Source organism: Eschrichtius robustus, chromosome 19 (genome assembly GCF_028021215.1).
Source record: "Eschrichtius robustus isolate mEscRob2 chromosome 19, mEscRob2.pri, whole genome shotgun sequence".
Lineage (NCBI taxonomy): Eukaryota > Metazoa > Chordata > Mammalia > Artiodactyla > Eschrichtiidae > Eschrichtius > Eschrichtius robustus.
In genome coordinates this window covers 15,237,307-15,253,000 of record NC_090842.1, presented here as the reverse complement: position 1 = coordinate 15,253,000, position 15,694 = coordinate 15,237,307, and the positions used below count along the sequence as shown (strand labels likewise).

Below are 15,694 nucleotides of genomic sequence, written 5' to 3'. Positions count from 1 at the left end.
GGCCTCTGAAAGTTTCTTTAATTTTTGTTCTTGCATGCTCTGTGCCCTTATTATTCAAGCCTTCAATCATATGCTGATAATTTGGCAGTTCTGCCTAGCAGCAAGTTCATATTAGAGACTTAATACCAAACTCAAGTATAGGTTTGTAGCTTGATAAAAATTGAAGAATAGGCATACAGGCAAAGAAGGAATCTTTGTGTTTAATTTTCATGAGACCCAGCTAAGCCCCAAGTGAATTTAGGAGAGAGCTAATAATAGTTGGGAATTGATCTGGCACTTCAGTTTAAGCTCAGTTAAAGGACTTTGGATAATTCAGTTTTTTTTTTTTTAAATTTATTTTCTTTAGTTTTTTGGCTGCCTCGGGTCTTACTTGCGGCACGTGGGGTCTTCGTTGAGGCATGCGGGATCTTTCATTGTGGTGCGGGATCTTCGTTGTGGCGTGTGGTCTTCTCTAGTTGTGGCCTATGGGTTTTCTCTCTCTTTCTCTCTCTAGTTGTGGCGCATGGGCTCCAGGGTGCCTGGGCTGTGTAGTTTGCGGCACGTGGGCTCTCTCATTGAGGCACGCGAGCTCAGTAGTTGTGGCGCATGGGCTTAGTTGCCCTGCGGCATGTGGGATCTTAGTTCCCCAACCAGGGATTGAACCCGCGTCCCCTGCATTGGAAGGTGGATTCTTTACCACTGGACCACGGGGAAGTCCCCTGTGTGTTTTTTCAATCTGTTAATGAATGGGTTTTTTTGTTTATTTGTGAGGTTTTTTGCATTTCGATTATGGGGCATCATATGTACCAACAGTTTTTCTGTTTAATGATGAATGTTCACCTCATTGTTCATTGGCCTAGAAAAACTCTGACATTAATGATCTTGGAATTAAATCTTTAAAAATTAAATATAATACTTTAAGAGCTTGCATTATGCAAATATTCTTAATCATTGAAAAATGATTGAAGAGTCAACTAAATACTCTTGGGAACTAGGACACTAAATGGTAAAGCCATAGTTAAGTTAAACTTTATTTTATCAGTAATTTTTATCTTAAATATTCAAATTGGTAGACAATAGCAAACCTGACTGATTGACACTTTACCTTCTGTTTCCTTTCCTTTCTTTGTTTTTCAGGGAAGCCTAAAACCATTTATTAGTTCATTTAAAATTACCAAAATAAATAAATAAATAAAAATAAAATGACCAATAATGAACCCATTACAATGTTAACAAATAAATTTTTTTATGAAAAACTATTTTCCAGAACAAGAACAATTTCAGTGAGAAGAATGGCATTATTTTACAATTTTGTAAATCTCTTTAATATCTAACCTAACGGAAGCTAGAAGCTAGATGCTCATATTTCCTTCTGCATTCAGTTTCTTATGTTAACGTTTTGATTAAGTATATGAAGAAGATCTAGCCTTTCACAGATAATGTAGTTTGAAAAAGAAAGAGGACTTCAATAACCTTTCAGATAACTATGGATAATGTTCTATGATAGTATATCAAAACTCCACAAGTGGTAGTTTCTTTAGGGTTATTTACAATGTGGAGTCTGAAACCATATCAGTGAAGTTTGGTTCTTTGTTATATTAAAACCCATTGGTCTGTCTTACGCTTTGAATGAATCTTTTACTCTTGCATGCTTTTTAAACATCATGCTTAAGGCATTTGGAGAAAATTGGTTCACTGAGTTTTAAAGTATTGATAGACTGTCAGGTTCACGGTGGCAATACAAATATTCCAAAATTCTAATTTTCACTTCAGAGCTTAGATTTTATCATTGGCAACAAATATTGTCACTTGTTGCTCTTGAAGTGATAAGCTTACTTGGCTCTTCTTCCAGAAAATGTTTGGCAGATAATCACATCTTAATAATTATAGTTGTCAGTTATTTTTCAAATAAGAATGATGTTCATTTTATTTATTTTTTTAAATTTTATTTATTTATTTATTTTTATGGCTGTGTTGGGTCTTTGTTTCTGTGCGAGGGCTTTCTCTAGTTGCGACAAGTGGGGGCCACTCTTCATCGCGGTGCGCGGGCCTCTCACTATCGCGGCTTCTCTGTTGCGGAGCACAGGCTCCAGACGCGCAGGCTCAGCAATTGTGACTCGTGGGCCTAGTCGCTCCGCGGCATGTGGGATCTTCCCAGACCAGGGCTCGAACCCGTGTCCCCTGCATTGGCAGGCAGATTCTCAACCACTGCGCCACCAGGGGAGCCCCTGATGTTCATTTTAATAGTAGCTAGTTTGTAGTTTAGCTTGCAAATGAAACAAATACACAAGTGCTTTTCTCTGAGATTGCCACTTTACTCCAGTATGCATCAGAAGTACTTTATGCATACTTTCCATTTTGTCACGCAGAATGTTAAAAAATGTGCACTCAAGAGTCAAGGTATATGGGAGTTCCCTGGTGGCCTAGTGGTTAGGATTCTGGGCTTTCACTGCAGTGGCCCGGGTTCAATCCCTGATCAGGGAGCTGAGATCCTGCAAGCCATGTGGCGTGGCTTTAAAAAAAAAAAAAAAAAGAGTCAAGGTATAATAAAACTTATCATTTTTACTGCTTTGTCATGGGCAGTATTAAGTGAAACTCCCTCCCTCCCTCCCTTCTTTTACTATAAGTGTGTGGCAGTGTATTCAGTGACTACTATTATAGTTTGGTGCCTCTGCCCTGATTTGTGTTAACGTGCCATAGTTTTCCCCACCATTGCCTTTGCATTATCAGTGTGGGTGTCAATAAAGCTGACAAATAATGAGTTAGTATTGTGAATATAGTTGGTATTTCGTGGACCCTCTGAAACAGTCTTGGGGACTTCCAGAGATTCTTTAATCACAGTTTGAGAACCACTGAGCTAAACGATTTTAAAATGCTCTTAAAGCTGGTGGAAGTAGCATAACTCAACATAATAATTCAGCTTCTGAATGGTAAGAGTTGGTTATAATATATAAATGATTTTACTGGTTCAAGCTTTTAATATTTCAGCTTTTCTGGAAGTATACTTCAGGCTGGTTTAGAAATAATTCTGTACAGTAATCAATGCCTGTTAGAAATAGAATTTTTTGTATCTGTATCACTAGATACTGAGCCTCACTGTAAACATCTAGCTTAGTTTATGATGGTTTAATTAGCTATCTTTTTAGTTACTAATTTTTTCTTCTTTTGAATAAATAAAAGTGTAAAAATTAATGTAACATCAAGGTTAATACTATATCATAATATCAAAGACCTTATGGTATAGAGTGTTTAAGTATAGAGTATATAGTATAGAGTGTTTCTGTTGTGATGTTTATTTAAGTCATCTTAAATGCTCTAGCAGTAGAGATTGTTTTCTGATTTTTTTTTTTAAGGTTTTCGTTACTGTATTACTTTTTTTGTAGTTAGTAATAGAGCATATTAAAATCTTTTAAATATACAGTTGTGCTTCATATTCTGTCATTGCTAGTTTTTACTTTCAGTGGTTTGCTGAGTTTCCTAAAGAGAGTTGTCTTTTAACATCCAACAGATAGCATGTTGTCCAGTTTATGTTGCTTTGGTATTTGGAAACATTGGGTTGCAAGCATGTAGAACAGACTGTCAGTCAGTTTGCTGTGTTGTAATTTGTAATAAAGTTAGAATAAACACTTTTTTCAAAAATAATCCTAATAAATATTTTCCGTATTAGAGAAATCATGAATCGTTCAGAGCTACCTCGTTAGATTGTGAAGCTTCTTCATGGGGAGCACCAGGCAGGGCATGTTCATTTCTGCCCCCTTCTTTCTTTTGCAGTGATCTTAATCATAGCACGCAATATGTACAGGGGCTAGCACTTTGTACCCTCGGCTGCATGGGCTCCTCAGAGATGTGCAGAGATCTTGCAGGAGAGGTAGAGAAACTCCTGAAAACCTCCAACTCTTACTTAAGAAAAAAGGTAACTTTCCATGAAACCAAATGTCTGCGTTTGGATTAGAGAGTATTATGGAGATGAGAAGGCAGATTATTCATTTTTGAAAGCTCAAATGATAATATAACTTTCTTTCCCTGTGCAGTAAATGTATTTTAAATGATTATATATGAATCAGTTGTTTATGAATCAAAATCTTTTTTTATACTAATTTTGGAGGTGATTTTTTTTATTGCTATTTAACTCTCCAATTAGTAAGTGATTGTGAACACTTTAATTCTTTTAATTCGTCATTTTTCAAGGAAATGATTTATAAACAAGCAAATGTTATTGGACCCTAGATGGCATACCTAATTACTTCCTAAATTACCTGATTCTAAACAGTATTAAACAAAGTGATAATGAACAGATCTTTGCGGATTTATTTTAGTGCCCATGTCTTTCTTTGTATTAGGGCCTTTGAATCTTGGAAGTGCAGTTCCACTGGGGCCTAGATAATTATTAGGGAATGATTTAGAACATACTTCCTAAAATTGATATATCTAAATGGAATAGTAATGGAAGACAGTGATCTTATTCACTTATTTGCTTTTATTTGTTGATATAAACATTTTGTTGTTATTTTATTGTGCTTGAATCCTAAAACCTTCATAAACAAAGGGTAAAATTTAGGACTTTAGAAGTGAGTCACATAATATCATCTGGTTGGCGTTTATTGTGCCTCTGTATTAATGGTGTGAGACAAAGCCGTTGAAAGGGCCAAGCTGTTTTCCAGGATCATGCACTGTTAATGATGGCTATAGACCAAAGCCAGTCTTTTCTCTTAAAAAACGTGTGGGCTGCTCTTGTTCAGAAAGATTAAATAAATATTAATAAAGATTAATAATTATTAAATAAAATAATTCCTGCAGATTAGAAAAAAAAATTGTTTCCCCCAACTGTAGCATGGGAAGAATTAGCTGAAATCTTTTCTTGTTAATGTATCTGAACTTTTATGTTATTCAATTCCAACAAATAGTAGTTATGGTTCCTTTTGCCAGGGGTGGGGACGTTTAACCAAAATCATCTTTGAATGTCTTTCTTTCCTGTGAACAAGTTTCTTCAGTAGAGACTAGCTAACTGAGAGGCGTTTAACTAAGATCCTAAGTAACTTTCAAATGATTTTCTTGATTTCAGTAGAGAGTGAATTGGGGAAAGTATAGGTATTATTAAAAGCAGCAGCAGATTTAAAGCATCTGCAGTATATATATCTTTCAATTGCATAATGTTTTTATAAAACCTTTTGGTCTTTTTACTCAGAAGAATGATTATCACAGATGGAAGTCTTTATTTTTTACTGTGCAAAACTCCACATAAATTATGTTTAGCATGTTTGATAAGTTTGTGTTAACCATGGTCTAGTCGAGAAAGCTTTTGTCCACTTATTTGGTAATATATGACCGAAGAGGCAGGTGGGTTAGAAGTTCTCGTTAATGCAGTAAGTATAAGTTGGAAAGCCCTAACCAGTTAATAACTAGTAAGTCTGATAATAATAAATAATAAATCTGATACCTAACTCCTTTCTTTTTTCATGTAGGTGAACTAGTTGATAAGGTTTTGTTGTTTATAAGATTGGTTGTCCTGACTTAATTGAAATAAATCATCTTTTGTCCTTTTTATGTTTTTTATAGGCAGCACTTTGTGCTGTTCATGTCATCAGGAAGGTTCCTGAACTTATGGAGATGTTCTTACCAGCAACAAAAAATTTATTGAATGAAAAGAACCATGGTAATGTGATTTAGATGCACTCATGAAGTACTGAGGGAGAAGGGGAAAGAGAACAGGCTTCAGGCAGTGTTGGCCTTCTGTCTCATGCAGTGGACTCACCTTTCTACTGTGCTTGGACACTTTTCCAGGAAGGGCTAATGGGTTGAATCTCTCTTCTACTCCCATATCCTAGTTTTTGTAATTAGAGATTGATTCCTTTACAGTAAGCTTGTTTTTCATTTCTGGTCCTCTTTTACTATATTAAAAATACTATATTAAGTAATAGTGTAATTACAAATGATCCTAGCCTTGATGTTCATGTGTAAAACCCTTTGATTTCCTGGCTATTTTATAATAGAAGAAAAAGTTATTTCTTTATTGTTTTGCTGTAGTAGTGTAAGATTTGTGAAACTACTTTTAGGTTACTTGTAACAGGAATTTGTAATGGGTACCCAGATATATTTTTATAAAGCTTGAGAGAAATTAAATGAAATGTGGCAGTTCTTTACCGAGCATTTTATTCTTATTTTGAAGTCAGTGAAACAAGTTCTGAGTGAAGAAAATTCTTGTGTCCTAAATGCTAAGAGAAAAAATGGTAACGTGTATTTAATTCGATTAATGCAGTCCTGTGCTTAGAAGACTCAAAATATACTTGTTGAACAAATGAATGTTTAGGGTACTTATTTATTATTTAGTGAAAAGTATGGTGTGATTCTTTTCACTCACTCTTGACCAAGCAAATTTACTTTGTCATTCACAACTACCTTAGGTTTTTCATATATTTTATCTGGAAATTTAAAATCTTAGTAAGATTTTTCTTCTTGAAATATCTATCAAAACTCAGCTAAGAGCTTATTAAGTCTGGAGCAGGTAATATCCAGTTTATATTGACTAGGAGCAAGTCTTTATGGATATTCTCAAATGTAGAGACATGTGTATTGGTTCTCATTTTTTAGCAATTATTTTGGTCATACAACTTCAGAATATTCTGTTTTGATTGACATCACCAGTATTAAATCAGCAGATATCTATTAATACCTCCTTTGTATTCACCTCAATGCTTAGATTCTTTGAGAGATTAAAAAACAAAAATAGCAGCTGCCCTTTTGGAATTGACCTTTAGAACTCAAAGCCCTGTTCTATGAAGTTGAATAATATAGCCTCATTTTTAGTTTTCATTGGTTCTTTTCTTTCAGGTGTCCTTCACACTTCTGTAGTCCTCCTCACAGAAATGTGTGAGCGAAGCCCAGACATGCTTGCACATTTCAGAAAGGTAGGTGCCATTCTGTATATCTAAGCCTTTCTTGATTGAAAATGGTTTTCCTGAAAAGTACATGATTTTCTCACCTATGAATTTTCTTTTGAAAGAAAGCTGTGGAGCTCAATAAAGGACTTAAACAGCCCTGCTGTGTGGTAGGGCTGGAAGCCAGATTTAGGCATGTAAGAACTGGCAATAGTGCAGTGTTTTCCCTTTCATAATAGAAGTCTTCTCTCATTGTTGGCAGACACACCAGTCTCTCATGTGCTTTATCTGCTGTTTTCACATTGAAGTTAGGAAATGTAACCTGAGGTCAAATTACACACAGGAAATGTGTGTGTGTGTGTGTGTGTGTGTGTGTGTGTGTGTGTAGTTTAAGGCAGGTAATTTTTTTAAAGGTGAAAACTGCAAAATGAAATTTGACATTACTTTTACCTAACATAGGGTCCCCCACTATTCATTTTACGCTGTGGTGACTCCAGTGATGGAAGTCTCTAGCTTTCTTAAGTCCCTCCCTCCCTTTCTTAGAGCATTCTGAAGTGGAATTTTTTTTCTCCACTTACGTTTAGAAGGCACTAGTAAGGAGGACTCAGAGAAAGACTGTTCTTTGGGTAATTACATGCATTCAGTTCCTTTTATAGGGTGCTGATCACTCCATAAATTGGGCTTACTTTGTACTTTAGATCTAATGAAGCTCTAATAGCAGCTCTTTTTTGGGGGGCTTTTTTGCCCCTTTAGATGTTCATGTATTGATTAAATTATTATAAAATAGTATGAGGCCCGTATCTGTCCCTAATGCTTGCTTTGTATGTTTTGTTCCTGTTGTCTGTTTGGAATCCTGCTGTATGTTAGAATGAAAAGGTAAGAATTAACCCTCTTTTAGATGGTGCATGCTGGCATTAGGTCCTTAGTGGCTTTTGTGTATCCATCCACAAATGTGGCTTTTAAAAATATACTAATGCTGAAGCTGTGCTTAACACTATGTTATTTGTCCTAGCATTTTTGGCTAACTTCCTAGTCCAGGTTTTGTCTTGTCACTTAAACTCCTGACTCCACAGTCAGCCTTGGATTTCAGTTGCAGCCTTCCCTGATTTGTAAGCCTCCTTCTCTGCCTTTCCTTTGTCTTCACTTGAGAAACTTTGAGCAGTTTCCCAGTGGCATTGGTGATGGCAGTTCCAGATCAGTTTGGATCCTTGACGCCAAACACTGCTTCTTCTTGAAGCAGATATTTTAGAGCCATGTGGGTAACCTCATACTTTAAAAAGCTCCGTACGTACTTCTGAACTTTCAGTTCAGACTTAGAGCTTTAATTTCCCCCTTACTTGCCGTCAATCTTGCCTTGAAGCTTTGGAATATTAAAAGTTTTTTGAGGTAGAGCGGGTGGGCATCAACTGATTTTCATGGCTGCAGCCTTTCCCTTTGTCATTTTATTTTGTTTGTCTTGTCATCAGTTTTAGTAACTTGAATTTTTGTCTGAAAAATAAAGCTGGGTTCCAAGAATTCGTATGCTGAACACTTAGACATTTGTGCTTTTTGTCCCGGGGTGCTCTTATGTGGTGTGAGTTTAGTAGCTGAAGGAAAAAGAACTTCTCTGAGACAGAAACCAGATTTTTTTAAAAAATAATTAATTAATTAATTAATTAATTTTTTGGCCGCGTCAGGTCTTAGTTGCGGCATGCGGGATCTTTCTTTGCGGTGCACTGTCTCTTCGTTGCGGTGCATGGGCTTCTCTCTAGTTGTGGTGTGCAGGTTTTTCTCTCTCTAGTTGTGGCACGCGGGCTCCAGGCTGCATGGGCTCTGTAGTTTGCGGCATGCGGGCTCTCTCATTGAGGCACGTGAGCTCAGTAGTTGTGGCGCAGGCTTAGTTGCCCTGCGGCATGAAGGATCTTGGTTCCCTGACCAGGGATCGAACCCGTGTCCCCTGCATTGGAAGGCAGATTCCTTACCACTGGACCACCAGGGAAGTCCCCAGAAACCAGATTTTAAAAAATAATTGAGGATATGGGTAGTACAAAAAAGGAGACCATTGGGAAGTATGCAAGGCGAGCTACTTCTTGTGCGGAGTTTGGTAACTAGATGATCCTGGTTTTATTACATTTTAAAGCAGTTTATACAGTTATATTATTCTCACCTCTAATATGAATCTGTCCACAGTGACAGATTTAATGAGGACTCTGTTTAGAATTTACAGGTCATTATAGCTTAGATTTGTTTTAATCTTGGAGTTGTCCAAATTAGATTTTTGTTTAGGTGACTTATGAAGTGCTTAATTGAAGTGTTACGGCCAAACTTATTTAAATTCCCACAGATTATGTTGTCTTGTATTTAGCAGTAGACTTAGTGTTGTAAATGTTTTGAGTGTGTACCTTGGGCAGAGCTTGGCTTTTGTTTCAGTCTTGATCCCCTTTTAGAATTGGAGAGTAGGGAGGAATCCAAATACGATGAGAAAAAAATAATTGAGTTGCAGCAAAGTTGGGGCTGTTTTGACTGCCTCCAAAAGAGATATGGTTCAGTTCACTTTGGACACTTCTTTTCTTAATGTTAGGTGATTAGAGTTGTTTATATAGCTAAATTGAGTTTGTAGTTAGAGACTGGAAATGTTCTTATTGTGGCAAACGTTTTGGAATAGGGTTTTAACCTTAAATGATTGATCAACAGAGTTTGAAATGAATGATAGTACTTAAAGCATTTTTAAGTTCAGCTTGGCAGTAAAGTTGCCTCTACTATGTGCTGTAAGTCAGTCTAATGGACAGAGTAAAAAGAAGGGCATTCTGACCATAAGGAATGTATAGTTTCATTAGTAAGATAGGACAGGCAACAAATGTATAATTAGGTGCTGAAATTAAATTTTACCTAAAATTGTGTCATATGAGTTAAGAATAGGAAAAGGACATTATTCATGGCCTTGCTGTCTTCCTAAAGTGAAGGATACAGTTTTTCATGTGTCTTTTCCACTTAGTCAACGTTGGAGGCTTTTTGTATTCCCTGTTGTTTGTTGGAAAAGGATATAACTAGCCAAATATTAAGAGGAGAGAATTTTTTTCTCTATTTGAGATAGTTTAAGACTGTAATTTTAATAAAATCACCAGTATTTTGGGTGTGATAACATTTTATATCCACATGTGTTGAATGTATTAAAAACTGAATATATTTGTGCAACCTAGGTGTGTCAAGTCCTATAGAAGTAGAAATGCAATATGCCCCGTAGGTACCTGTTTTACTTGGTTCTCAGAGGCTTTCTAACCTACTGTTATTTATAGTGCCTTTGCATATATAACTCTGGAGTAAAAATATCTGGTTTGTTTTTAATTCAGATATTCCTTCCTGAGTTCTTGGCCAAAATACTCCTAAGTTATATTTATCAAACATCAACAGTATACTAGTATATTGTATCAGTAGAATTTGCTTGGACTCAGACCCTTGCATCCTTTTTCTAAGTCAAATTACCTGCCTATTCATGAGAAATTCTTTGATGTTCACTGTTTTTTGATGCATCTCTCTTCCCCGCAGCTTGTGCCCCAGTTAGTTCGTATTCTAAAGAACCTCATCATGTCCGGATATTCACCAGAACATGATGTTTCTGGGATCAGTGACCCCTTTTTGCAGGTGAGGTTGAAAGAAAGTTTTGGATAAATGATATATTTTGGAATAGATTTTTCCTTCCTCTTATGTTTGTGTTGGGTAGAGATTTGGTAGTTAATTGATTAAACTAATTACATTAACAAATGAATAGTGACACAATTCTGTATGAGATTAATAGGATAAAATTATAGTTGTAATAGTCAAATCATATACTACATAGAAACTTGATTTACCAATATAATACAGCTCTGCAGGTGGTGGTATCCTTTGGCTGTGAAGTGTCAAAGTGTGGGTTGTCTAATAACTTCATTAAGACATAGAACCATGTATAACTTCTCTAAAGATAATGTTTAAATTTCTTCTGTTTGAATTTTACCATTTCTGTTGGGATCTAAGACTTCATTTAAGTTATTTGAATTTCATATCAAGCGAAGTTCCTTTGTGCCAGGCGGAATTTGTTGACATTTGTCATATTTTGCACATTAGGTACGAATTTTGCGGTTATTGAGAATTTTAGGACGAAATGATGATGACTCAAGTGAAGCTATGAATGATATATTAGCACAGGTGAGTAGACCAAAACTTACATTTAAGTAAACACTCATTTTAGTAAAGCAGGGAGTAGAATGATTGTGATTATATGGAGCAATTTTTATTTGTGTTTTCTCATTGGTGGCTGTAATCAGTTACAAAATATCTCCTGTTACCTCTGGATATTTTTTGGAAGCATTGTTTTGTCACTTTTGTAACACCCTCTGTGTCTTTTCAGGTTGCCACTAATACGGAGACTAGTAAAAATGTAGGAAATGCTATTCTTTATGAAACGGTTTTGACTATCATGGATATTAAGTCAGAGAGTGGACTGCGAGTAAGTCTTTTTAATCTTTTCTTCTCTAAATATTTTATTTAAAATAATTGACTTGGATTTTGGAAATGAATTCTATTTGGAAATTAACTTTAGTAAAGAATGATGCAGAATGTATAGTGGTTTTTTTTGGTATCTGAAGTATCATTTTCTCCACTGAAGGCTTAATATTGATTATAATAGAAATTGGAAGAGCTTAGGTATGGTTAGATACATAATGTTAAGTGAAGGAAAAATTTCTTTCTTTCTTTCTTTCTCTTTTTTTTTTTTTTTTGACCACACTATGCGGCATATGGGATATTAGTTCCCCGACCAGGGATTGAACCCATGTCCCCTGCATTGGAAGCAGGGAGTCTTAACCACTGGACCGCCAGGGAAGTCCCAAGGAAGCATTTCTGAATGAGCTTTTTTTTTAGAGCCATGATTTGAGTTGGGCTCAGTCACTTCAAATAAGACATCATATTTGAGTTAATTCATTTCTCTAAATATTTATTTTTATTTGAGAAATAAACACAAAGTAAAAGAATTCAAAGAGTAAAAAAGGTATGCAGGGAGGAAGATGTCCGTCTGTAGCTTTCATGTGTAGACTCTCAATTTTTCTAGTGGGAAATATGGTTACCATTTTCTTTTTTTTTTTTTTAACATCTTTATTGGAGTATAATTGCTTTACAATATGGTGTTAGTTTCTGCTGTTTAACAGTGTGAATCAGCTATATGTATACATGTATGCCCTCCCTCTTGCGTCTCCCTCCTACCCTCCCTACCCCACCCCTCTAGGTGGTCACAAAGCACCAAGCTGATGCAGCTGCTTCCCACTAGCTATCTGTTTTACATTTGGTAGTGTAAATATGTCAATGCTACTCTCACCATTTTCTAATGTACTTTTTTTTGGAGATATTTTATCCATATTTAAATGTGTCTGTACATGTGTATTTCTTGTCTTCCCCACTTCTAAAAACTTTTTATTTAAAATAATTTTAGACTTACACAAAAGTTTCAGAAATAGTTCAGAGTTCCAATATTACCGTTCGCTCAGCTTCCCCTAATGTTAGCATCTTGTATAACTGTAGTATAATTATCAAAACTAAGAAGTTAATATTGGTTCAGTACCATTAACCATATTACAGACTTTATTCAGATTTCACCAGTTTTTCTACTGATGACTAATCCTTGATCCCACATTGCATTTATTGTCATGTCTCCTTAGTCTCCTCCAGTCTGTGACATTTCCTTCGTCTTTCCTTCGTTTTTTGTGACTTTGACACTTTTGAAGAGTACTGATCAGTTACTTTGTAGAATGTCCCTCAATTTGGCTCTGTCTGATACAGTCTTCTTTTTTTTTAATATTTATTTATTTATTTGGTTGTGCCAGGTCTTAGTTGTGGCATGCGGGCTCCTTAGTTGTGGCATGTGAACTCTTAGTTGTGGCATGCGTGTGGGATCTAGTTCTCTGATCAGGGATTGAACCCGGGCCCCCTGCATTGGGAGCACGGAGTCTTAACCACTGCGCCACCAGGGAAGTCCCTGATAGATCCTTTTTTTAAAAAAATTTTTTCTAAATTTACTTTTTGGCTGCTTTGGGTCTTCGTTGCTGCATGCGGGCTTTCTCTAGTTGCGGCGAGCAGGGGCTACTCTTCGTTGCGGTGTGCAGGCTTCTTATTGCAGTGGCTTCTCTTGTTCGGAGCACGGGCTCTAGGCACGGGGCTTCAGTAGTTGTGGCTTGAGGGCTCTAGAGCGCAGGCTCAGTAGTTGTGGCAAACGGGCTTAGTTGCTCTGCGGCATGTGGGATCTTCTGGACCAAGGCTCGAACCCGTGTCCCCTGTATTGGCAGGCGGATTCCTAACCACTGTGCCACCAGGGAAGTCCCCCCACCCCGATATATTCTTAAAATTAGTTTGAGGTTATCCTTTTTTGGCAAGACTACCACAGAAGTGGTGTGCCCTTCTCAGCTTCATATCAGGAGGTACATGCTATCTGTTTGTCTCATTACTGGTGATATTAACCTTGATCTTTTGGTTAAGGTGGTGTCTGCTGTGTCTCTCCACTGCATAATTGTTTTTTTTCCCTTTGTAATTATAATATTTTGGAGGAAACACTTTGACACTATGCAGATATTCTGTTCTCCTCAGACTTTTACCCACCATTTTAGTACCCATCAGAGGCTCTTGTCTGCAACAGTTATTAGGGTGGTGTTCTAATGATACCTTTCTATTTCCCTCATTTTTTCCTCATTAAATAATTGGAATTCTTCTATAAGGAAGAACTCTCCCTCAAGAATTTATTCATTCTTTCAACCATTTATTAGTATAATAATTGCTAACCCATAGCTTTGTAAGAAACAAATTTACTATCTACACTACAGTATTTGTGTATAGTTCTTTTTGTCATCTAGGTTCTGCACCTTACACATTTCATGTTAGGTGAAAACATTATGTTGGAGCTAGTTTATATTCATGTATAGAGACCATTCTCATTTTAAAAAAGGTTGTAGTAGAATATTCATAACATAAAATTTATCATTTTAACCATTTCTAACTCTGTAGTTCAGTGGCATTAAGCACATTCATATTGTTTTGCAACCTACACAACCATTTATCTTCAGAACTATTTGGTCTTCTGAAACTGAATCTATGTACCTATTAAACAATAACTCCCCCCTTATCCCCTGTCCCCAACCCCTGGCAACCACCATTCTACCTTCTGTCTCTATGGATTTGCCTATTCAGGACATTTCACATAAATGGAATCATATAATATGGGGTGTTTGTGTCTGGCTTATTTCACTTAGTATAATGTCTTCAAGGTACATCCATTTTGCAGCACGTGTCAGGATTTATTCTTTTTAATGGTTGCATACTATTCCGTTGTATGGATGTGCCATAGTACATGTAGCAAATTTGCTACTAATGGACTCTCCTATCATGTGTGATTATAGATAGTGTTGCAGTAGATTTTTGTGCATATGTACAAGTACATTTGTCAGCTAAATTCCTAGAAGTGAAATTGTTGAAGCAGAGGATATAGTTTCATTTTGTAGCTTTTATTTATTTATTTATTTATTTGGCCGCACCATGTGGCATGCAGGATCTTAGTTCCCCAACCAGGGATCAAACCCATGCCCCCTGCAGTGGTAGCACAGAGTCCTAATCACTGGACCACCAGGGAATTCCTAATTTTAAATATTTATAGTTACTGCCAGATTTCCCTCCAGTGAGGCTGTAACAATATTATTTTTCTGCTAATGATATAAAAACTTTAAAACAATCTTTCAGCAGAAGTAAAATATGGTTTTAGGAGTTTGCCTTCAGATTTTTTTTTTTTTTTTTTTTGGCTAGCAATCTATAGAAGTACTAACTAAACTACCACCTTTAAATAGTTTGCACCTATCAGAGGCCAGAAAGTGACCCTTAAACAATATAGATATTTCCTAAATTTTTAAGCTATGCTGTTTCTCTATAGGTCCTAGCCATAAATATCCTGGGTCGTTTCTTATTGAACAACGACAAGAATATTAGGTAAGTCAACTGAAAAATGTCTTCTATCTGGCTATTATAAACTCAGTGTATTCAGGAGTGACTTTGTTCAAGATCACACATGTATTGAGTGACATATCTAGAACTTCAACTCAGGATTTTTATTTTTAGTCTGGTCTTAAAACCGTTTCGATAAGAAATTGAGTATTTGCCTCATGAGTTAATTTTTAGTCCTGTTTATACTTTAGCATTAGGAGTCAGCAAACTTTTCTGTAAGGGACCAGATAGATGGTCAGTATTTTAGACTCCATGGGCCTTAGGGTCTATTTGGCAACTACTCACCTCTGCCTCTTGGTGTGAAAGCAGCCATAGACTGTGTAAATGATGAGCATGGCTGTATTGCAATAAAAATTGATTTACCAAACCAGACAGCAGAGGGCTGGGTTTTTGCAGATAGGCTGTAGTTTGCTGACCCCTGCTCTAAATTAAGAAGAAAAATATAACATTTCAGTTGCAAACCTGGAACATGTTTGTGAACTCCAGCTACTTTTTTAAAGTAGATGAATTTATCAGTATTATCTTCTATTCTTTCTTGTCATGTTATGATTGAAAAAATGTGGAAATAATCATTATGGTACCCTGAATTATCTTCTCCTTCCAGAAGAATTTTTAAATACTTGGATCATAAACTCAAATTTTTGCAGGGACGGTTTTGGTACTGGTATCAAACAAAAGCAGAGGAAATATAAATGGTAAAATTGAAATAATTTCCTCTTGTGTTTTGGGGCTCAGGCAGCCTGAAAAGGCATACTATATACTTATTTTGTTGTACTATTTGAAAGAGTTTGGAAGAATCAAGTCAGTCACTTTTAGAAGTTTAAATGGAATTGACCATGAATACAAAT

General features: G+C 36.2%; 1 protein-coding gene across 1 annotated transcript in view; it reads left to right on the top strand.

Annotated features, from left to right (window-relative positions):
- The window catches only part of AP1G1 (adaptor related protein complex 1 subunit gamma 1), a 76,335-nt gene that overhangs the window by 40,037 nt on the left and 20,604 nt on the right, over window positions 1-15,694 (top strand). Inside the window, exons 4-10 of the mRNA XM_068529386.1 lie at window positions 3,751-3,892; window positions 5,536-5,632; window positions 6,808-6,884; window positions 10,380-10,475; window positions 10,938-11,018; window positions 11,221-11,319; window positions 14,776-14,831. Coding sequence (XP_068385487.1) covers window positions 3,751-3,892; window positions 5,536-5,632; window positions 6,808-6,884; window positions 10,380-10,475; window positions 10,938-11,018; window positions 11,221-11,319; window positions 14,776-14,831 — 648 coding nt within the window. The remainder of the gene's footprint in view (window positions 1-3,750; window positions 3,893-5,535; window positions 5,633-6,807; window positions 6,885-10,379; window positions 10,476-10,937; window positions 11,019-11,220; window positions 11,320-14,775; window positions 14,832-15,694) is intronic.